Source organism: Mycteria americana, chromosome 3 (genome assembly GCF_035582795.1).
Source record: "Mycteria americana isolate JAX WOST 10 ecotype Jacksonville Zoo and Gardens chromosome 3, USCA_MyAme_1.0, whole genome shotgun sequence".
Lineage (NCBI taxonomy): Eukaryota > Metazoa > Chordata > Aves > Ciconiiformes > Ciconiidae > Mycteria > Mycteria americana.
Window position 1 is genome coordinate 39,684,705 of NC_134367.1, and position 24,741 is coordinate 39,709,445.

The window sequence follows — 24,741 nt, forward strand, 5'->3', positions numbered from 1 at the left end:
ACTCATCTTACACTATTTGGCAGTTTAGAAACAAAATCTAAAGTCCAACCTTTTCAAGAAAGACATTGCTGGAGGGATTTTTGAGGTCAACTCTCACCCTTGGACAGTTCTTACTCAAAAAAGAAACACAAAAAAAGCCAGTGGACATTGCAGCAACATTAAAGTACACTGATTCTGAGAGGATCATCAAAACCACAAATACCCTGTTGTTAAACAGCTGGATTTTTCACAGTTCAACAATAATTTCCTACAGTATCTGTTAATCAATTAATATATTTCTAAGGTACACTAAAGAGATGAATTCCAGAAGGGATCATTTTCATCCACATACAGAAAAGTAATTCAGAATAAAAACAAATTCTTTTTTTTTTTTTTTTTTAAAAACACTACAGACAGTAAGAAGTTTCAGCAATGGAGGGGAGAGAGAGAACCCTCTCTCTCACATTGTTTCAGCTTGAGCTCTGCAGATACCAAACCTGGAGGACCTCTATGCATGCTCTTGTCCAACATAGGACCAGTCCACATTAAGCCAACCGAGACAGTCGGATCACGTGGAGGAAGTCACAGACTCTAGCCAAGTAGTTATGTGAGCAACAGCCCTGACGTACACACCAGCAGAAGAATGCTTTTGGTAGATCAGTCCATATTACCTAAGGCAGTAGCAAAGCTACGCTGACAAGAAACTTCCTCCTGCAGGCATACATCCCATCCCCATGAGAGGGCTCTACCAACACGGCTGCATCAGCCGAGGCTCTGTTGCAGCCCTCCACAAAATCACCGCCTATCTCTCCCCGAGAGAGCCTTCAAGAGCAACTCTTCACATCATTGCCATAAAAAGAAAGTATGCCTGGTTAAATAATTTTGGTCTGTGTAGCTTGTTTTTGCTGAACAGCATGTGCAAGCAGCCCTTTAAACACATACACACTCTGAAAACTGCTTCAGTCTGGTCACTCACGTGTAACAAGATTTGTACCAAATGAAATGGAAACTAATACATAACCCTGGTTAATGCAGTACCATGACTGAAATTAAAAGCCTTGTTATTCTCCTTGCTGAGGGAGAGCAGATAGCAAGGTCACACAGGTCATTTCTGAAGCGGGGAAGGGGAAACGGCTCATCAGTCAGGATACTTTCCCAAGGAGAACATATTTTCAAAATCTGAAGCGTTCCAGCTCCTTGAATGAGGTGATTCTTCCATGCACTTCATCAACTTTCTCTCGTAGAAATACAAGAGAGAACATAACTACTCTTGCAATAAGAAAACTTTCTGGAACCCTTTCAGGCTGTGACACATTAGGAATGCTGAAGTACATGATTCATATTCTGCCTTGGTTTTGAAATCTACCTCAAAAGCCCTATCCAGACCTGCTCTATATCTACAAATGAACCTTCTTAATTTTGTCAAGGATTAGTGTCTAGCCGTCAGAAAGATTTACATAACCATCCAAAACCAATTTTCCAGGTGATACTCCTATATAGGATTTTTTAAACTCTAGGAGGAGTTTTCTCCTAGGTATGCACACATCAGTGAACCAAAATAAAAATCAGGGGATACATCACCAATATTAATGAATACAAATATTATCACGTGTTCTTTCCAATACTTTTTAGGAGAATTCATGGAAAAGCTGGCCTGCAGATGGTCTCACAGGCTATCAGAAGATGCTTTACCTAAAAAGCTGGTTCTTTGTTCTTTATTTCCACATTGTGCTAAAACAAGCTTTAATGATCCCTCTATTCATTTGTTTTATGGGGTTTGTGGCTTGAATGAATATGCAGACAAATGTATAAATGGGAGGAGCTGCAAACTTTTCTCAAAGCCAATGGAGTTTGGGAATTTAAATGATGCACGAGGAGCGGCAGACAGACCAGCATCCTGGCAGCAGGTCAGCAACGGGTGAGTGAGGCTGGGAGAATCCCCCCCATTTGAACTCTAGTTCAGATGCAACCATTTGCATCTTAATCGGCACTGAGCAATAGCAAGAGAGACCTTGTAACAAGATACTACTAGCTTAACAGCATAAAGGCAGTGAGCTAAATTATTCTTTTTAATATCTCTCAAGGAATAGTACTTTAAGACATTACACCAGAAGATAGCAGTAGCCATCCAACAGTAGTAACAGCTGCAGGAATTTCAGCATTAAGCTTTGTTACTATATGTTACTATATGCACTCCTACTCTGGTCTTTTCCTTCCAAACATAGTTGGAGTAAACACACAAAAACACACTGACCCAAAGGCTATCCATCCAAAGTGATTAGATAAGAGCCAAGGAAAGGAAGCTGAAAATACGCTTGCTAAGGGTTTAATACACATAGCATACAAAAACTTTTATCAGGAAGGAAAGGGAAGACAACAGGCAGCTCTGCTTTTCTTGAAGCTGAGCAGAAATACAGGAGGCATTGCTGGCACCACGGATCTCTAAACCAGTTCTGGATCTTCAGGATTCAATGTAACTACGCATTGAACCACACTTAATTTTTAGAACATTAGGTAAATTGAGGACAGTGTAAATATTTTCATCAGTCTGACTCAGAGCACAAAACTTTTTGATGGCTCTGAAGAACTAGATCCTGTCTTTGTATCCACACAGACAGAGTAAGCACTGCTCCCAACTGAGAAGGTTTTCCCTAAGCTATTTCTATGTATAAGTGGAAAGACACAAAAGCATGTTACACATAGGCTGGTCAAAAGACAAAAGCGTGTTACACATAGGCTGGTCTATGTGTCATTTTCTTCAGTCTTTCACTATTACATTCTATAAATAACCTATTTCTACCTGAATACACATTTCAGGGGCAGGGAAATGACAAGACACCCCTAGGAAAGTGCTGCCTGCATTTTGGTACATGTCTGATCTCACTGTTCTTATTTATTTATAGGTGATATTCTCATTTTTTTGTTATGAGAAGGATGGTTGCTCAAGTGGAAAAAAAGCCCAGTAAATTAGCACTAACTTTGAGCCTCAGCAACTTCATATATTGGGTCTGATAAGCAAGTGAAATTCTCATAAAGGCTATTGTCTTCTCTTGCATGGATTTAAAGCATACCATACATCTATATACATTTAAGACACCCTGTGGAACATTTTTACTGCACCAAGAGCTGATGGGACCTAGAGAAGTGCTTAAGTCCAGACAATTAAAGGTTCTGAATCCCTTATTCCTTAAGGATATATATTAGGTGCATGCACATTAGGTTTTTTGTTTGAATGGGATGCAGGCCTTTGAATCAAGTTCCCTGATTGTCACCACTCACTGTATTTGGCTCCCATTGTGGAACAGTCTCAGCACTTGAAGTGAATTCTTTTCAGATAAAAAGTAATTAGAAGATATGTTCCAGGAGTTCACCTAATATGCCTGAGCTGTAAGCAGGCATTCAGTCGATAGGATCAGACTATGGTTAGTCCAAAAGTAAAAAAAAAAAAAACCAAAACAAAACCACCCCAAATCTCCTGCTCCCTAGCAAAGAAACAAAACAAAACCAAATTAAAATCCAGATCAAAAAAACACAAAAGATGTAAAAAAATCTGCCTCCAAAAAAAATTTAAAATAAATAAATTTTTAAATAGCTCCAAGCCTCAGATCTCCTAAAAAAATCCTTGACACTGTATACTGCGGGCATATGGTCTACAAATCAACACTATTTGGAATTGAAGATGCAGGCCATAAAGGGCAGAGTGTTTACTACTTGCGTACAGTTTGCAAATCATTATATCTAAGTACATTACTTAAAGTTGTAAGAGATGGGTGTGGAAACGATTCTAACATGAGCATGGGGTACTGCAAGTGCTGTTTTTCTCTTCAACAGAATACAGAAGAGAAAAATGTCACATTCTTTTTTACAGTGTATTTGTTATAGTTCCACTGACACGTTAACATAAGCAAGAATAATATGATTAAATTATTCTGAATTGTGCAGTCATAAAGAATTACACGACTCAGAACAACTTCAAATTGAAAAAAACAGCCTATAAGTCCGAGAGGAGAAACAGCAGCAGATTTTGGCTTTCTCCCTAAAAAGAGGTTCCTGGTCAGTGGAGATTCTGACTCACCAAGATGTTTTGCATTATTTCTACTCCATTACCATTGATTAGGTCAAGTGCAGCCCCAATATGTCTTCTTTATCGTTAGCTAAACTTTATGGTTTATTCTTATCTCTTGTAAGCTCAACAGCCTAGTGTAGCTCCAGGAGATGAGTTTCTTCTCCAGCCACCAAGATGACTGAGCCTGTAGGGCTCCAGTCTGTTTGCACAGGCTAAAGACCACAACAAGGAATGTGGTCAGTTAACTAGTCAAATCCACAGAGGTGGCTTTAAACCTTCTTTGAAGTAGATGCCACATTCAGCAAGGTTTCAGTGCAACTGGACAAGCTTTTCTCGGGAACCCAAAGGTAAAAGCACATAGGCATCCCCATTTCATATAGGCCCACCAGACTCCATTTGATCTGGTTTTATTCCACTGCAGTATTGCACACATTGCAGTATTGCAGTATTGTGAAGCTGTCCCTGCTTTGAGCAAAAAGCTGGACCAGATAAAATCCAGGGGTCCCTTCCAACCTAAATTATTGTGATTCTGGGTCTCAGTTTCCAGGCTACTGTCAGAGCATCCAGAAACCACTGAGAATCCAAACAAACCTCAAAGCTCTAAAACAACTTTAAGAAAGGTAACTGGGATGGGAACAGCTGACAGCTGAAAATGGACAGGAAAAAAAGGAGAACAAGAGATTCCAAAAATCAGAGACACAAATCTAGCAAGATGAATATGAATTGCCTCCTTTTCCAGGTGAGAGAAATCAATTATGACAGCAAGACAGTCCATCCTTTCTACCAGGCTTCAACTCTCAACTACAGCAACTTATCTATAAGCAGAGTTTCAAGTTGCCTTTGCTAGCTTTCATTGTAGTTTATTTAGTAACGGGGTAGGACCCACTTTAACAATTCACTCAACTGGAGCAGCTGACAGCTTGAAGCAGTTGGTGTGGAGGCTTTTTAAACCTTTCATTTATACGTCTCCTCTGCAGCACACTTGGACTGTGGCTTGCAGTTTAATTTCCATGCACCAAAACCTCTGAGAGATCTAAATGAGCTGAGGAAGGTGAAAACAGCTGAGGTATGGTATGGGGAGGAACGGGAGATCATCACAGCTGATTTGCTCTGTTGACCCAGCCAGAGGGCTTTCAACCTGAGAATTAAATTTCTTTAGTGATGATGGGATTGTCCACTTAGTAGTAGTTAGGAGAATTCCTTGAAATTAGTATTAACTGTTTTGCTTTAGAAAGAGCCCCAGATAGCCTTCTCTCAGGCCAGATAGAGCAGAATAGGATGAGAACTACAGGGTTCTGCTAGACCTTTCCCCTGCAACAGCTACTTAAGCAAACAGAATGAAGCTCTAAAGAGAAAGCACTGCCTTGGGTTTGCCTGAATAAATATTTCCCAGCATTTCAAGGAGCTGCTCTAGCTGTACTGTGTTTCCTTTACAGAAGTGTTGATAGCTCTTTGAAAATTCCACAGATAGCAGCAGAGGAACCAGAGACACAATGGCTTCTCTTTTTTTTAATAGTATTCCAAAACTTGTACAATATTACCAAGAAACTTGTATTCAACAGAATTACAGGTTTGAACAGAAAGGTTGTGCACATGTGCTATGTGTATGCAGATATTTCTTCCACCTCCTGCTATTTATATAGGGAGAATATAAATGTTTAGCTGAGTAACTGCAATCTGACTGCAGTAAATACCAACAATATGACCAAGTATCAGGCTGACAAACTGTCCTTGTTCCTTGAGTACCTACAACCCAAGTCTCCCGATCACAGGCCCCTGTTCTTACAGCAGACTTTAATCTCCTTAACCTCTGCTGGAAGAGCAACGTGACAGGACACAAACCATCCAGGAGATTACTGGAGAGTGTCAGGATTGATATAGGAGATACTACTAGGTGAGCCAGCCAGGGGTGATGCACAGCTGGATCAGCTCTTCACAAATAAGAAAGACCTGACTGGAGATACAATAATCAATGCCAGCCTTGGGTGAAGTGACCATGGACTAGTACAGTTCAAGATCCTAAGGGGATTGAGGAAAACAAATAGGACATTACAGACTGGACTAAAGCCAAGGGTAAATCATCCCTGATCAACCTGATTGCCTTCTATGGTAAAATGACTGGATTTATGGACAAGGGGAGACAGATGATGTCATTTATCTTACCTTAAGCAAGGCTTTCAAAACTGCCTCCCAAAAAATCCTTGTACCCAAGTTGGGATATTACAGTCTAGATGGGTGGACAACCAGCTGGGTAAAAAACTTGTTGGATGATGGGGCTCAGAAGCAAACAGTTAATGGGTTATACTGTACCTGCAGGCCAGTAACAAGTGGAGTGCTGCAGGAGTCTGTAATGGGATCCGTCCTCTTTAGCATCTTTGTCAATGACCTGGAGAAGGCAATGGAGTGTACTCTCATCAGGTTTGCACATGACACCAAATAGGGGCAACCATGGATACACCAAAGAGCAGGGCTGCCACCCAAAGGAACTTAGCCTGGAGGAATGAGCTGACAAGAACAGTATGAAATTCAACAAGGACAAATGCAAAGTGCTGCAACCTGGAAAGGAAACAATACAGGCTGCAACGATTCAGGCTAGCAACAGACTGACTGGCTGAGGAGGAGCAGGTCTGTCAAAAAGGACCTGGTGGACAAAAAGCTGAGCAGAAGCCACCAGTGTGCACAGGCAACAAAAGCAACCAACAGTATCCTGGGCTATCTTAGCAGCAGCATAGCATACTAACAGGAGCATAGATTGAGGGAAATGATCATAGCACTTTACTTGGCATTCATTAGACTGCATCTATGATAGAGTCCAACTGTGTGTCCCCAATACACGAAAGACACCGATAAACTGGAGCAAGTTCAGCAAAGGGCCACCAAGATGATCAGGGGCTGAAGCACATTCCCTATTAGGAAACTGAGCTTGTTCAGCCTGGAGAAGAGGAGGCATTGCAGGGACCTAATAGCAGCCTTCCAGCACCTGTGATGACGCTATCAAGAAGACAGAGCCAGGCTCTCCACAGCAGTACACAGCAGAAGGGCAAGAGACAACAGGCATAGGATGAAACAAGAGAGGCTCAGACTGGATATAAGGAAAAAATTTCCCCATGAGCACAGTCAAACACATACACAGGTTGCCCAGGGAAGCTGTACAGCCTCCATCCATCCTTAGAGGTTTTCAAGACCCAACAGGATAGGGCTCTGAGCAACCTGTTCTTACTCCATATCTGACCCTGCTTTGAGTAGGAGGTTGGACTAGAGACCTCCTAAGGTTCCTTCCAACAGAAATTACCCTATGGTTTTATAATAGTATTTCACTCCCATTCCCCGTGATATTACAAGCTCCTTCTACTAAGTAGCATTCAGGCAGTGATCTTCATAGTTTTAGGAAAAAAGGATCATTTCAAGAAGCATCACACCAGACACTGGAAATAACTTCATGGTGAGGAATGCCAGGTACTTTAATTTCAATTGGTTCATATTATTATTGTTGCTGATGTTACTCTGAGTCAGGCAGGGGAAAAAAAATTAATAGACACATTGGTTTCACACATCTGTGTAAGCCAGCTGAATCTGGGCCAAAGTATTGGAAAGGCTTACTGAGATGGGTTCAATAAACATACACAAAAAAAATTGTTCCCCAAAATTAAACCAACATGCTTTGACAAAACTTACTAGACAGATAAAATGTCAGAGCACAGAGTAAATTGGGTAGGTTAAGTCACAGAAAAGGCTTATAAAAATACTCTCTTTGCAAGCTCCTTCGCATGGAAAACTACAGGAGGGGGAGTAATTTTGTTTAGATGGTATTCTTTTAAAACCCAGGACACGTTGTTGTGATTACTTTGAACACTTCAGTCCCATATGCCGCATCTGACAAAACCACTCAACCATTAACTTGCATTTTCCTTTAACTACTCATTTTAAGGCAGAGAGTGGAATAGCAGCATAAATGGTCTAGAGAGGCTGAAGCTCTCTTCACGCTATGACTCAGAAGAAGAGTTTCTAGCCAGAACAGGTTCTGCTCCTGCAAACATGTATTTGGTGTTGCAAACAAATTCATATGCCTGTAACAACATATATTGTTAACTGAAGAAAGAACGGGACAGGTAGGGAAGATTCCTGTTCAAGTCATACCACCTTCAACCCAAGCTGGATTTCTCATAGTGCTAGTAGTTGGATTCCAAAATGCACAGCACCAAAACGAGATTAATGAGGGGTTTCTTATTATTAATGAGATCTGCTGTGGATAACAGATTCACAGAATGTAGAGCAGATTCATGGTAACAGATACAGCTTCAGTTTTCTACAGCTGTATGTCCAACTACTGCATTATTGCTCTGTGCTCCACATAGCAACTTAGCCTACATAAAGTAATGAGGTGTAAGAAAGAAGCCAGTACAAAATAAATGGGGGCTTTTATGCACACGCCACGTTTCCCCGTAATATCGGGAAGATTATTTCTATGTATTTAAGTAAATAGATGCATGTAAGTATTTTCAGGGCCAAAAAATGCTTGCCATGGTATACTTTGAGAGTTGCACTGCTGGCAATTTGGAGCACAGTTGGACAAGCATTACCTTTCTGCAGCTACTTATATAATTAAGTATTTTCAGGATTAGGTTCACAGATATTAATTCATCATGTAGGTTTTCTGGTCACTGCTGAAATCCCATAACAGAAAACAGGAATCTATTCTGAAATAACAAGTTATTACAAAATATGGGAGAATTAGGTTATAATTAGATATTTTGACATGAAAATAGATTCATTTTGCTAATTGTTAAACCTTCATCAAGTTATCTTTCAAGGAAAACCTTATTTTGCTGCGTATTTACACTACAGAAGCGTAATTTCTAAGAACGTCATAACAATTCATATGTAAAGAAAATGTATGCAGCTCCTTCTGTTTAGTGGACATACACGTGCATTGTTTTTACCATAGCCTAGAAAAGAAAAGAAAAATTTTAAAAAGATATCTTTGAGGGCAATAGTCAGCTCTACTACACAAGGTATGGCAGGAGGTTTATTCAGCCTTTAGACATCTTCTGTGCAGAACATTTTCTCTAGGGAATCAACATCAGAATCCCAAGCGTGGGAAAATAGTTTCTCTCAAATTTGTATCACCTCTGCCTATCCAATAGTTAGCAAAGTCTTCAGATAGCTAAATATAGCCTTAGAAAGTCAGCCTTCGTTCACATCATTGCCATCATGAATTTAAGTCCTGCAGACATGAATTCTAGCTTCTTGAAGAAATGAGGTTTCACCAAGTTAAAAACTACTGAGTAGTGGTTAGCTGAAGGTTGAAATACCTTTTCTTGCAGGAAGTATTGACCTGAGCTTCCTCAGGCATTCAGCTGATAAATACCGAATACTTTCTCGCCTCTTCTCCCCACTCAGCTGGAATGGATGCAACTCCTACCAATGCTGCCCAGGACCAGGAGGCTTAGAGGAGGCAGCCAAGGGTCAGCTACCACTTCATCTAATTGGAACTAATCTGCATGTGGCACAGCATGGCCTGAAGCCAGGAGCAGGTTTAGCAACACAGATGGATTACTTCTTCCTGTCTATTCAGATCTTCCTTACTCCCCCAGCATTCAGCACTGGCCACGATTTGCAGTCCTGTCTAATGGATTTTCATCGATCTAGGAAATTGTACGTGCAGGAGACTGCACATCCACTAATACCCTCGCTACTTGTCATTGCAATACAGCAGAAGGTAGAAGGACATGGACAAAATATGTCAGGACTATACAGATTAGACATGGGTCTACGTAGACAGGACTTTAAAAGAAACAGCAGCCTGCTGACTGATTACTGCAAAAACTAGATTATTCCCCCCCACCAAGGAAAGAAAATTGTAAATAGAAACTAGATTATAGCAGTACAAAGACAACGTAGCAAAACATTATCTAAAAAGACTAATTATACAAGACCAAGTACTGCATACTAGTTTTCATCCTCAAAATTTCTCAAGTGCTGCTTGCCTTTTCAGATGAGAAAACTAAATGACTAAGATTTAATAATCACAAGTGCATGACCTAGTTTCCAGTCCAGTGCCCAATCTACTACAATATTTTGTCTCTCTTGCTGAAGTAGAGATCACTAATTAAAGGGGGAAAAAAGTGTGTACTCATTACATGGTTCTGAAGTAAGACACAGAAAGCTTCAATCATATGTTTACAGATTTGTGAAGTGTACCTCAAAGCAAATCAGAAAGGGTGTCTTAGTCACACACCTTGTTTAAATTGCTAGTGGAACATTATGACAAGTGAACTGTACTTTCCTATATTCATCTATTCTTCTTACTTGTGTTTTACCCACTACATCGTTACTGCAGAAAAAAGTTAGAGGACTCAGTAACTATAGAGCCAGAAGAAAGTTATTTCTTGCCATAAACTACACAAAAGTTTAGGAAGTTTAGGAAATAACATTAGTTTGAAGGGTGTGTTTCTTTATCCTACAGATTAATTTTTTTTTTTCCCCTAAGAATTACACCTCAGAAGGAAGCACTCGCTTTTTATTTTCTACTTCGAGTTTATCCACGTACTCCAAGAAGCACGAGAGCTCGGTACCTCCAACAGCCTGGCAGGAGAGCAGAGGCTCCAATTTCACACAGACTCCTGACCTGGAGCGCTTTTGCTCTTCTGGCAAACGCAAGGCCAGCACCTATAAGACAGAGCCAGACCGGTTATTTTTCCCCAGGTAAGACGCAAAGTGAGACCTTCCACTTTTCCTGAGCGTAGATAAAGTGTTCCTTTCAAGCAGCTGCCGAGGGTGTGTGGTGAAAGCCACCTTCGATGCAGAAAAAAAGCAGCACAGTAAGACACCTTTTCTGATAACTGTTTACACATTCACCTACATTTATTTATTTTTTTCTCACCTACAATCGATGTATTTAGTTCAACCGCTGCAGTGTTCTAAATGTAAGAATTTGTATGCTCTATACAAAGTAAAAAACCCAAAAAATTCAGAATTATCAAGCTATTTTAAGGGCCATTCCTTATTTCATTACCTGGCCCTTGACTGACCTAATAGATAGCCACACCAAATCCCCTATCACATGAGCAAGAGGAAGGTTTTATCCAGCCTTCGCTTAGAGAAAGCAATGCAATTGATAAGCCTCATCCTTAGAGAATTTGGCATGAAATCTGGTCTTAAAGAGCAACAACACAAAAAAAGATAAACCACACTGCTTTTATGCTCTCCTAAAGCTATAAAAATTGCATGCCTTAAAGACATACATTTGTATGCCTTAAAAGACAAACAGCAGATGTCTTCATGTCTAGAACTCTGTTAAAACTTATATTACCTCAAGCTTGTTGTTACACATAAGCTATGCCTAGAAATAATACACCAAAGTTCACTGACTTCATGAACAGATGTTTGTTACGCACAAACTCTAGTAAATTTTTCCAAAGGACTTCAGTGAATACACTGTGAAGAGGAAAAGCTTTGAAGCATAGCAGTGAACCAGCTCTCCTTCACCAGGCCTGAAAGTTTTAGATGAAGTCTGTAAAATGACATCTATGCTCAGCAGCAGCCTGAAAAAACAAGAAGCCCAGTGAGAAGAAGCTGGAAAGGGGGTGTCACTGAGCTTCAAAATGCTCCTGGGATAGAGGCGGCTTGAAACATCCCAAGACGGAGCTGTGTTGGAACCAGGACAACTGTCCCGCTTGAGCTCCGGACAAGAGCAAGGTAAGAATTTCAGAGAAACCTCGGGAATGAAGATGTCAAGCCTAAAAGGTATGATCTGAGGAAGACTGAAAAGCCCAGGCAGAGGGAGGAACGAACTGCTGCAAGATCTCACTCCTGCAGAAGGTCCAAGAGCCTGAGTCCCAATCCCCTGGCAGAAGGCTCTTCATTCCTCCCCAGCACTTGCTCCTAGGACATGACTTTTAACAGTGGCTTATGCCTGGGCAAAACCATGGCTACATAAACCTATGGACCTTAAGGAATTACTCCAACTACTTCTACAGCACAAAATCAACAGCTCCTGCCCAACTCCTCAAAAAAAACATCATACAGGACTTGAAGAGATTCACGCCAAATCAAACCAACATTAAGCACTTCACAGACTCAGGTATTCATTTTACTTTAGCAATACAATGTTCTTCTATTCGGACTTCCATCTGTTACTACTGAGCTCTTTTGTACTATTTACGTTAAGAGGCTTTACGGCCTTTTTCGTAAATATACCTCCACACATTAATCTGCTTTCTAAAGTCAGGTATCTGGAGGAAGAAATCCAGTAAGTCAGCTAGACACTAGTACTGAAAATGTTATAACATGCTTCATAATCACCACTATGCACTCATCTCCGGGACAGATTTAAAGCAAAGATGATTTTTTTTTTTTTTAAAGTCATTAGTAAAAGCCAAAATTATTTTTGCCTTTGTGGAAAAGGGAATGATGTATTTCATAACAATTCTTGTTCTCCTCTTGCAAAGTAGTGATTCTGTGCTATCCAATCTCCATGCCAAAAGCAAACTTAAAAGCGTATCACTCATGGGGGACAAGAGAAAGAAAGCTCAACTGTGATATCCCATCTGAACTGGATGCCAAAATCCTTTAATACCTCATAGCACCTACTCTGTTCCAAAGATACACACAATTCATTAGTAAGACGGATGAATCTAAAATACTAACTCAAGACTGAAGACTGAGTTTATTTAAGCAAAGTTACGTTGAACCAAAGGTGTTTGTAATTTTTCAAACCACTTGTAGGGATATTTATTTTATGAGTACATGAAAAGAAGAGGCAGAACAGTGATTTTAATTTTTAATATTAAACTTAGTTATTACAGGAGAAAAAAAGTTGTTCTTAGCCAGAAACAGGTAACAGTTGCTACTTGAACAATAAAGTAAATAAAAACCTAAGCATAAACATGCAATGATAAAGGACATGGACCTGTTAGAGAGAGTCCAGGAGAAGGCCACAAAGATGATCAGAGGGCTGGAGTACCTCTCCTATGAGGACAGGCTGAGAGAGTTGGGGTTTTCCAGCCTGGAGAAGGTGGCTCCAGGGAGACCTTGTAGCAGCCTTCCAGTACCTGAAGGGGACCTACAAGAAAGCTGGAGAGAGACTTTTTACAAGGGCATGTAGCGATAGGACAAGGGGTAATGGCTTTAAAGTGAAAGAGGGTAGACTTAGATTAGATATTAGGAAGAAATTCTTCACTATGAGGGTGGTGAGGCACTGGAACACGTTGCCCAGAGAAGCTACAGATGCCTCAACCCTGGCAGTGTTCAAGGCCAGATTGGATGGGGCTTTGAGCAACCTGGTCTAGGGGAAGGTGTCCCTGCCCATGGGGGGTTGGAGCTAGATGACCTTTAAGGTCCCTTCCAACCCAAACCATTCTATGATTCTATGAAAATGCATTGCTGCTCTATGCCTCGTCTATATTTTAAGAGCAAAACAGTGATGAATTTTCTTTCTGAACTCTTACACCAGACAAGTCTGGTCACGTGATGTATTTCTACATTTTCGGCTGAAAGCCACAAGTATTCAAAGCATAAGAGAATTATGATGCTCTTTTTTCAGTTCTGTGTTATGTATTCTTTATGTATATGAAAAGTGTTTACTCCACACTTCCTCTGCTTCCTCTACATTGTAAACAACCTTAAGTCCTGCACAGAGTATTGTGTTTCACACAGGAATAGGCACTAACAGTATCCAAGTAAACTATAGACACCGATTTCAACAGAAATTACACAGTGCCTGCAAGAACTGCCTCCAGGGTGCCCTGTGACCGCCTTCTTCTAAGTCAGGATTTTTGCTTCCTGAATTATGCAACAAATTATATTAGCAAAGCTTAAGCTTTGATAAGACCACAACTTGTTTTCTTATCCATGCAATTCAGGGGTTTTTTTAATTAACTCCTAAAAAAAAAATCTATACTGACAAATATGCATAAAATAATTCTCATACAAAATTAATTTAGATATCTGTTTTTAACAGAAACACATTTAGCTTTCTCCACAGCATTTTTTTTTCTCTGAAATCACCTCAAGATTTGGACTATTTAAAGTGATCTTAATTAAAAAATGAGATACTATAATATTCATCATTTTAGATAAAATTAGACTAGTCTCAGGAAGGTCGGACTAGCCAAAAACATTTATCTTGCACACTGAACAAATATTTCAACGTTTCTTTCTAAATGGGCTGCTAGGAATCAAGTTTAAGTCTGTGGAGGTTAAAGGCGCTCAAACTCTCCAAGTGACAAAGGGGTTTGGTTTTTTAAAGAATTAATGCACCAGTGCTAATTTCATGCCAGTCCTGCAGCAGTTTCCCCTCTTGCATCCCTCTAGCATTAATTTACTCTCAGCTTACACTACTAAAACCAGTATCAGAATCAGGTCTTTAGTCCTTTCTCTAATATCACCCTACACAAATTTATCATCCTCATGAAAGCCATGAGCTTATTTGTGATTATGGTCCAACCTAGATTCCCCATGGCTCTGTATCATGGCAGTCCCAGCTCCTGGAGGTGTCTGTAATGTGCATCATACCAACAATGCTTTGAGGCAGTCTTAAAATTCCTACTATCTTGCTACATATCATGAAATCATGAATATTCATCAAAATGATAACCCAGCACATTATAACGACACAGCAATTTTCTTACTTCTCTGAGTGTATCATTCTTCTACTATTGGCTCTAGGAAAAAAAAATTAAAATATTTCTAAAATGTAAATTCATGGAGTTTCAATATGCTCGACAGCAATCATTTACTCCTCAATTAAAGGTATAATGCTACTTATAAAATTGCTATTGAGGGAGAGAAAGGGGAAGGTAAAGAAAAGAAAAGAGTGACTGACATAAAAGTTCAATCTATGTGGGCTACATAGGGTGAATATTAACAAAAAAGACCTATTTTTTGACACTTTCGTAAAGTAACTATTAGATGGTTTCCCCTACCTTACTTGACTTCATCCATGACACTGATTTTTTTGGAAGATGGACAGACATACAGCACATTCCACAGAAAGCTTGCACAGTTGCAATTTCAGAACCACAAGTCAATTCATAGTTATTGAGAATAGGACTCCCACAATAAGTATCACGTCTAATATATCGATTGGGTAAGGTAGATTTCTCTCCTTGCCTGCTAGGAAGCAGTGCTGCTGACTGTGCACAATACCCTTCTCCATGAATGATAAGGCAGAATATTCTAGCGTCAAGCCACATTCATCCTCTGCCTCCAACTAGAAACCATCAGCATCTTTAAATAAAGATTTGAATTCCTATGTCAGATAAAACACTGGAAGCACCAAAGCCTTTGCCTGGTCTCTGACAAGTTAATGTGTAGCCTTGCTCCTTCTACCTGTCCATTTGGAAGTTTATTCCAAGTCCCACCTGTCCCAGTTTTGCAGACACATGGCTACCGTTTCAAGTTTGTCTGCAGCTTTGCTGTACAAAACTTTGGCACTATGTATTACAAACAGGTAACCCTACAACATTTTATTGCCTTTTTCCTATACCAGATTTAGCTCCTTGATGTTGTGTTAAACCAGACAATGGAGATTAATTACTGTAAAACTATTCCTAGTCATGGGCCTGGCCTGCACTGCCCTGGCACAAAATAAAGAGAAAGCCCCTCTGTGAAAGAGAAGGACGTTCAAACAAAGCTTAACTAATGGCCTACTACTGTCAAACTGTATTACTGTTTTTAAATCACAGCAAAGGAGGGAGTCAGAAAAATTCAAAGGTGAAGAGGCCTAGAGCCCCGGCGACACGGCACCTCACCAGCCAGCACGCACACACAGCACCAGGTGTTACAACATCTGGTTTGTGCTAGTAGAGACGTAGCCTCTGCGCCCACTTCTACAGAAGCTGACTCTGTGGATGGTCACAGGCTGTGTTCCCAAAATGGGCACCTTTCCTAGTTATACAATAGCTTTGGATCTCACAAAACCTCCGGCTGAAGACAGACAATCCCTTATGCTCAGAAGCTGTAAGAATGAGCCTTCCTCCAACAATGGCCTCAGTAACTTCACTGGAAAAGTCTTTTTAAAGTAAGTTCACAAATCACCATCTTTTTAACAGAAGATGATGTGTGTATACCAGCGCAATCAAATATAGCACTGTTCATTAAATCCAAGGGGTCCTTAACTTATACCCATTTATGATCTAATTAATTGATGCTTGAAACATCTCAGTGCTACTGTGATATCGCAGCAACCACGCAAAGAAAAATACACGCAATCCTTCAAATTCAGTTCCACGCACTAAAGCCTTGTTGACAGGCATGTATGTGCATCTCTGGGTCAGAAGTCCACAGGTACTTGTCTCAACAGGACAGGCTTAACTCCGTGCTGAATGAAGACGATGAATGCATAAAGGTGAATGGACATCCATTAGTCCCCAGCTGGCACTTAACAGGTAGCAGGTCCTTCCTGACATTGCACCTGTGCACAGCAAAAGGAATTGGTCTGCTCTTTTTTTTTTTTAAGCATCCCACCCTGTCCAACATTATCAAAGGGAGGAAAAAAAAAGATAAAACAAAAAAACGCAAAAAAAACCCCAAAAACGAAAAACCCACTAGAGGTTTCAGCACGTGTTAAATGTCCCACTCCTATTAATGCCCACAGAAGACCATTTCTTCTTTCTTTGTTTCAGGTACATGAAACAGGGAGTGAACAGACTACCCTGTGCATCTCATTACACAGGCACACAAACCCAACAGTGTTCTTACTTCTGTTCTTTCCCCCCCTTTCCATGCTACTCTTGCAGCCACCATGGACCACAGAGCTCTCTGGCAACCACTGTACAATTGCTTCAGCCAGGGGAGCACGAAGGACCCCTTACAAGAGCTCTTCAGATTTGCAGGGAGCACAAACCACTCGCTACTGTGGCTGAAATCTCAGAATCACATCCTCCAGCAAATGATGCTTTTGACACTTCTTTGAAACAGCTGCTCCACTGTAAAATTCTCCAATATAAACTGGAAAAACCTAATTGAAGGACCTAATTGAAGGGTATTCATACTCTATTTCAGACCTCCATCAGTAACATATTTAGCACAACAGCAGCGGGCCATTTAGCCATCAGAGGCTGGAGCAACGAGACCTTCGGCGTGATACCCTGCATCAACCCCTGCGGACCTGGGCTACAGCGGCCACGAGCGAGTCATGCACTGAATACACAGCTCGCCTGAGCAGGCAAGGAAGGAGAAGGAAAGGCATGACAAAGCAAAGATGGCACATGTTAACTTGGGGTCACGGGTTAATAAGAAACATTGCTGTCACACACATTTCACTTCCTCCTGCCCTCAGAGAGGAAAGCAGGGCTGGGGGAGGGAAGCTTGTGCCTGCTACAGCCGCAACTTCTTTCTTTTTCCAAGACGGCTCAATACAAGAGAGTGATTCAGCAGAATTGGATACATAAAGTAAAGAATGCAAAATAAGAACTTCTGTACTCGGAGATATGCTTTCTGCAGAAGGCACAAATATTCTCTGCAGTTTATTTTACCTAGACAGAAGTACAATTTCTCAGCGAGCTCTTATCCTACTTACTGTCAGCATCCATCAATAAGATTAAAAAAGCCACCACCCAAATTCTGTGGCCAGCATCTCTATAAAACCTAGTGTAGAAAAGCACATTTAACCCATTCTAAATACACAAATCCTCTTTGAAAGGTGCTCTGTGCCAGGATTAATGCTTCTCTTCAAGTAGCATTTATAACCAGTGGGCATAGGATTCCTCAGTCTAAAGAAAAAAGGTCAGCTTTCTTTGTGTCCAGTTACTGGAGTTCACAAGAAAATTACACAACTGAAGTGTTTTTAACGCCTGAAACAGCTTCACAGCAAAACAATTCTAGGTTTCAGCTCCTTGTGACAACTCATACCACTATTCAAGTTGCTATTAATGCTATATAGCTTACCACAAAACCTCTTCTTCATTTTATTTTCTTTTAATTCAAGTCACAAAACTTTGTTCCCCACTCGCTGTCTCAGCACTCTTTTTCATAACTGCAAGCAGAGAACTGGAGGCCAACAGGAATAAAAGAATATAACACCAACCACGCAACTTACCTACTAGGTCAGGAACGAAGTAGTAGGAGGCAATGAATGCTGCAAGCTGTGTACATAAAATAGAAGATGGTGGTAAAATAATCTGATTGAAATACTTTGTGCTTCTCCCAAGACTTTTTCCTTATTAATAGTATGCATGACAAACCTGCCTTAAAGTAAGAAAGGTGGAAAAAAGCACGGAATTCATTTTTAAAGCCCCTTCATACATACTGTGAATAAAAGCACTCGTACAAAAAACATCCTCCATCCCAACTCCTGCATCACAACTCCTGCCTCACACCTCGAGAAGGTGATTTCAAGAAGGGAGAATACACTGGCAATGCGAGAACCTCCTCGCCCAGCCCTACGGTACCCACCGGTGAGCCACCGCTGAGCTCACGCCCTTGCCCAAAACCCAAGCGTACAAGGTAGCTGCAGTTCTGCCAGTCTGCAACTTATGCTCCTGACTGTTAAAGAGCAAACAGCTCTGGTATGAGCCAACCTCACACTTGAAGAGCCTCCTATTTTAGGTTGCCGTTCCACAGAATGGCAACTCCAGTGTTGGAGACCCCAGTAATAGATCAAAAATGCAGTGCTCACCAAACACACAGGCAAAATTGATACAAGTTCACTCTAAAAGGTTTAAAAGACCAGACTGATTTGCTTTTTGTGCTAGCACAACTACTATATAATTTACTCTTGCCAAAGACCAGAAAAACAGCATGTGCTTATCCCTATCAAGATCAGAACTGCTCTGCTAGGTGGTCTGATGGGGATAAGAACCAGGAAATATTACTGTTAAAAACTAGAGTTGTAAAAGGCAAAAAGTTTATAGGAAAAAAGGAGGTAGAAGACAGCGAGAGTGATCAGCAGCTACATCCCCAAAAAATTTCCTCAAATTATACCTTTACTTTCACACAGAGCTGACCATCTTCCAATCTAAAAGACGCTATCATACCTACTACCACTTAATATAAGATCATCCTTTGCAATATCAAGTAACCTCCAGAAAACCTATTTTACAAATTAATACAGGTACTTCTAATATGCTATTTTAAGGAGTGTTTTCCTCCTCCATTCCCAGCTTCATCAGTTTTCTTCCCAGAATATCCATCTACAGCTAAGGCAAAAGCAATGCTCAGTGAGCACTGGCCACTCCAGAGGACCCAACCAAAGTACACACAAGTTTAAGATGTGAAAATATGAACATTACCAATGGAAGGAAAAAAGACTTGGACTGCTTGGTATCTGATAAAGGACTAGATTTATTTAGAGGCACTTCTTAAATGTTTCTTCTCTTTTACCCATCAGATAGAGAAAATCTCACTGGAATGCTTCTGACTTTTTTACTGAGGTCTGCATTTTCTGAGGCCTGTTACAGGGTCATCAACAAATGTCAAAGTCATAAGACCTTTCTTATATGTCACCCACACCAGTCACAGGATTATACTTTCTCAAAATCAAATTTGATTTCAGTCAAGCAACTAGCTGTATACAGAACAAAATACATCTGTATTTCACAAGCATTCTCCTCCCACTGTCTGACACATAGGGGCAAAATAGCAAGTCATGCTTCTCACTAGCTCAGATAACAATTTCACTTCAATTTAAAAAAAGTTTACAATTGTTTTTTAGTAAAGTCGTACAAATCACGTGTCATCTGATAAGACAGACAAGCATTCATATCTTAATAGCCCCCTAATAAACTGCTCATTCCCTCAACCTGGAATTGATTATTCTGAGAAAGTATCACTAGAGATGTCCTTCGCCCTTTACTCCTCCTAAGTGATCCAGTTTGGCCACTGTCAGAAACAAGACATTGGGATAAATGGACCTTTGGTCTGTTCCAGTATAATTCTTGTATAGTAAATCCCATAGCGAGTCAATGGGCTGACAGCTAACTCCAGCCAACAACTAATGTCACCGCTTAGTTGAGAACCTACAAAGATCTGGGAGCATGACATACAGGAGGTGGTAAGGTTAAAACATCAATGCCATTGCAGGTGGGATTGAGATTGGGAGCTCTCAGATATTCAGCAGCCCTATCAGACAGCCTGTTCTGAAATTCTCGAGTGCGCTAGTGCAACTTGAATAAAGTGAAAGAAAAAGAGATGGACCAACAGTTTACAAGTGCACTACACTCAGCAATGATGACAGCAGTCAGTCAGGGGAAAGGGGTTAAAATTAAGCAGCTGGGGAGGGGAGAGAGCCCTCCAGCACTTAGATGTAATAGAATCACTTACTTTCTGCTCGCTGAATCATTCTGCAAGAATATGAAAGCAGCCTGGAAGCAAAGCACTCCTCCAATGGCAAAGTTTCTCAGTCAGGGAAGTGTTGAGACTTGGCAACTAAGACAGGCTAGTAGAAAAGTTTGGTATTGAAATACATGTTTGCCTATCTTCTAAGCTTATGGGAAACTAGGATTTGTTTAAACAATATTAAAAGGTAAAAAAATTAAAGATGAAAGTTCAGCATTAAATGATTTGTGTGCTTTAAAATAGCAAACTCGTACACTGAATAAAGCATAAATGAGATTTATAGTAGGAGTAGAACAAATTACTTTCACACTTCTGTAACTCATCAGCTTAAAGAGCATACAACTCCCAGCCAAAGGTTTCTAATACAATCTATTTCAGTGAAAAGAACTGAAACTGTGTTTGTTTTCCTTGTAATTGCTATTTACAATGTGTTTAGTTTCCTGAGGGCTAAAAAGACAATTACCAAAATGGTTCTATATACACTTTTAAACACTATGGACCCGAGATCTCAGACGATAAACTGAATCGTGATTATTGTTCATAGGCTTGGACACGTGTCCTCAAGTAATTAAACTCAGTGTGTTACGATCCTCATGATTTTTGATGCATCACTGCTGCTGACATGGGGCAAACCACTCGGAGACCTTGTAAAAGGAGGACTGGTTTCCTATGTAGGCAAAATGCCCAGGGTTGGGGGGGAACAACAAAGAACCCAAACACTTTTATTAAGCTTTTCCTCAGTGAAGTTTGTGCATGTTTGTGAATTACTTACAAAGTAGAACATAAAAGATTTAAGAACGGCATTGCCTAGGGCTTCAACAATACTTCAGTGCTTAGTATGTTCTCGAAATGTTGCCATCCAGATAGAAGCAGAGGGCAAGCAGAAAAGAAATTTAGATGTTTACCCCAGCATTCCCACAGCCCTTTCTCTCACCTCTTGCCAGCCATCAAGGTTAAGTATAAAAAGTTATATATGCACCAAGTGTGCAGAAATCCAGCTTTATGGTTGGATTAGTGGGGCAGTAAATGGAGATAGGTATTTAAAAAAAAAAATCTAGCTCCTTATTTCTTCTTACATCTATTTTTAAATATGTCAAAGTATAAATGGTTCCCTGTAAAATTTTCCTTTAAACTTATCTGAGAAAAGGAATGCATTATTTAAGGACACAAGCCCCAAGCTTCCATGTATTGCAGCACACTTCAGCTTTACCTGCTTGACAGGCCAGCTGTCTCAGTTTAAGAGACCTTGAAAACATCGTTTGTCTTATTTTTCTACGAGTCACGGCTAGATACTACTATTTAGTACTTACAGTCTACTTTTGCCAAGTATATGCAAATAGGACTATTAAAACCAGCACCGTATCCAGAAGAAAGTGCTGATACCAAGCAATTGCCGCTCTTAGACAGGGCCCGGGAGATAGCAGAAAGTTCTGGCACTTCTGCAGAACTGGAAACAATCCCTGTACTTTAGAATCATTAAAGAAGATATTTTATCTACTTCAAACTGAATTCTCTGCAATCTGATGATTGTTTAACAGCCTTGGCAACAGAAAGTGAACTGGGAGTACCAGCTCCTGTGCATGCAGGCAGGCCACAAGCTATCAAACTGGCAACCATGTTGGCAGTTCTCAACATATTTGATTTTAATGCCCATATATACATATTTGGCAATAAAATATATATGGGGGGGTGTACATGTGTGTATATATGTATGGCAGGGTGTAATACATCCACACCCACCAAAAATCACCTGTCTCAGTTAGAAAGCTGGCTTACCCATTCTTCACCAGACCACGACCAGACTCTCCTCACAGGCATAAAGACGAGAGACTTCAGCTGACCTTTTCTAACACCAAACTCTGCATTAGCTGGGTAGATGTGGCTGGTAACAAACAACTACTTTTTCCTGCTTCTCTGCTGTACCGTACATATGTGCTATACCACGGAAGCATAAAGCCTAAGCCAGGAAATCAAGCAAGACCCTCCCTCTTTAGCACCTCACCTCCAAGTATGCTGTTCAGAGGCAAGATGAGTGATGTTTGAGGGGAAAAAGGTAGCAATGAGCCTGCTTTGCCTCTGACTGCTCTTTATACAACACATTTTAGAATAAGTCCTATTTTTTGTTTGGTTGGCTTTCCTGTGACTTTTTCCGTGAATACTGCAGCTGCTTAAAAGCTATGCCAAGCGAAACAGGCTCTCATTGGTTTCTTCTTGGGAGTTTTACATTTTGGTTAGTCTTCCTTTCACCTCACCTCAGGAGACCTTCTCAGGCCTACACACACACACAGACATAAGGCTGCCTCTAAGGAAACTTTGTAGCCAAGCACCAAGACTCATAAAAGCACTATTCATCTAGCTAATATATGGAGCTTTTACTGATGAGTCAACCTATCCAGTAAAACTAGAGACACAGTTTTTGTCAACTCATACAACTCAGCAGTAAGTAAAATGACTGTATACGCATTCTAATGCAGAGGTACAAGTCAGAGCACCAGAGCTAACCATTAAAAGTCCTACGCAAGAACAAAGTCAGGGCTAAGAACTTAACCAAGGCTTCACGTACTAGGTGTGGTTTATCATCTACCTTTGACTTTACCCATTTTTCATTTTAGCAGCAAATCCAGGGCCTGTCATGCCAATAAAGTACTTTGCTATCTGAACTTTGCATCTTTATCAGAGCTGTACAAACACTTACTTAGCGCTTTTTTTTTGCCAGATTAATTTAGCGTGTTTAGAAAGTTTTATCAAGCTGAATTACCATTCTTAAGCAAACTAGAGATGTGATAAAGAGGTTTTGCTGTGCTACAGCAGCTCTTAAAAGCTGACTGCACTCCCTGATGCAGAGCGGGGGGGAAGCTGGAGTTGAATTTTACAGCTGCAAGCGGAATAATGGTGCTAAAATGCCTTTTCCACAGGAAACAAGGTGGGGCACCCGTGGGAAAGTGGGCTGGAAAAGAAGGAGGGTACCGGGAAAACGCAGCCACGGCAGCGGGAGCTCGCATCAGAGCAGCACAACTTTTAGCAGCATCCTCCCCAGGCTGCTGCTGCTTCTCTCCTCTGGAAGGCGCAGAGGGGCTGGCGCCGCTGCCCACGGCGGGCTCCGCGCCCCGGGACCGCGGCTGGTGGGGCGGGGGCCGGCACGGCGCTCAGGGCCGCCCGCGGGGCCCCCGCCGCCCCGAAGGAAGAGGAAGCGCCGGCCGGCCCGCAGGAAGTACCGCTGCCCCGCGCCCGCCGCCCCACCGGCGTCCCCGGTCCGGCGGCCGCTGTGCGGGGGCGGCCCGGGCGCTCCCCGGGCGCTGCGCCGCGACAGGTGGCGGCGAGAGGCCGCCCCCGCCGCCCCGGGCCCGGCTCCGGCTCCGCAGGCAGCGCCCAGCCGCGGCAGGTTTCGCCGTCCCCCGCAGGCGGGCGGGGAGCCGGGGCGAGGCAGGGGGCTCCCGCTCTCGGCGCCCAGCGACCCGGGCCGCCGCGGCGCACCTGCCCCGCCCGCCCCTACCTTGTTGAGGTGGGGGTCGCGGAGCACCTCGTAGCCCCTCTTCATGGTGACCTGCAGGGGCCGGCCGGCGTCCCGGCTCTCGGCTGCCTTCCCTGCTTGCATGGCGCGGCGAGGCGAGGCTCACTGCCGTCAGGTCGCTGCGGGAGCGGAGGCAAAGCGGCGGCGGCTCCTCCTGCTGAGGTGACCGCCCGGCGGGGTGGGATGATCCTGCCGGGAGGGAGGGAGGGAGGGAGGGGGCAGAGCCGCGGCAAGGCGCCGCCGCCGGGAGGGGGTCACCGGGGCGCCGCCGCTGAGTCACCGGCCGCTCCGCGCACCCCCGCCGGGAGGGCGGGCGCCCAGGTGCGAAGGGGCTGCGGGCCCGCAGCCCTCCCCGGCCCGGGAGTCCCCGGCGGGGTGCTCCGGCTCGGCCCGGCCGCTGCAACCTCGCCGCGGGTCCAGCGTTTGCGGGGGGTATAGACAGCTCTCCCTTTTACCGCTTCAGAGAGCCCCTCCAGATCACGCTGTGCCCGTTAGAAACAGGCCAGCCTCTAATCAGCTGTGGAGGGGAAATTACCCTGGGTTATATACAGCACCTGGTGTTACCCAGCGCAGGGAACGCAACGGCTTAACGCTTGCAAGCATCACGTTGTGATGCAGCTCACGGACCCGTGAGCCCGGGCCCAGGCACTCAGGTGGGACCCCATGCCCGAGCAGAATCCCCTGGACTTGGCCACAGGCAAGAAGCAGGGCCTGGGTGCTTTAGTGACAGTGAAGTTTCACTTTCCTTCTACTATTAAATGACTATGAAATCCAACCTTTCCCGAAGGGGGTGGGCTGCATAGCTCTGTACCGTCAGGAGCAGCATGTGTTTGATGTCATTAGCTTTGGGGTGGGGAGCAGTGTGCTGGTTTCAGCTGTGCTGTTTGGGGTTACGCCTGGTCGGGAT

At 42.3% G+C, this 24,741-nt stretch overlaps 1 protein-coding gene across 2 annotated transcripts in view; it reads right to left on the reverse strand.

Annotated features, from left to right (window-relative positions):
- Positions 1-24,018, reverse strand: part of ME1 (malic enzyme 1) — a 188,113-nt gene extending 164,095 nt beyond the window's left edge. Inside the window, exon 1 of one of the 2 annotated variants that reach the window (XM_075498284.1) lies at positions 23,817-24,018. In XM_075498284.1, the coding sequence (XP_075354399.1) occupies positions 23,817-23,918 (102 nt within the window). In that variant the 5' untranslated portion in view covers positions 23,919-24,018. The remainder of the gene's footprint in view (positions 1-23,816) is intronic. The other variant, XM_075498283.1, reaches the window with a different exon arrangement.
- Positions 24,019-24,741: the final 723 nt, after the last annotated feature.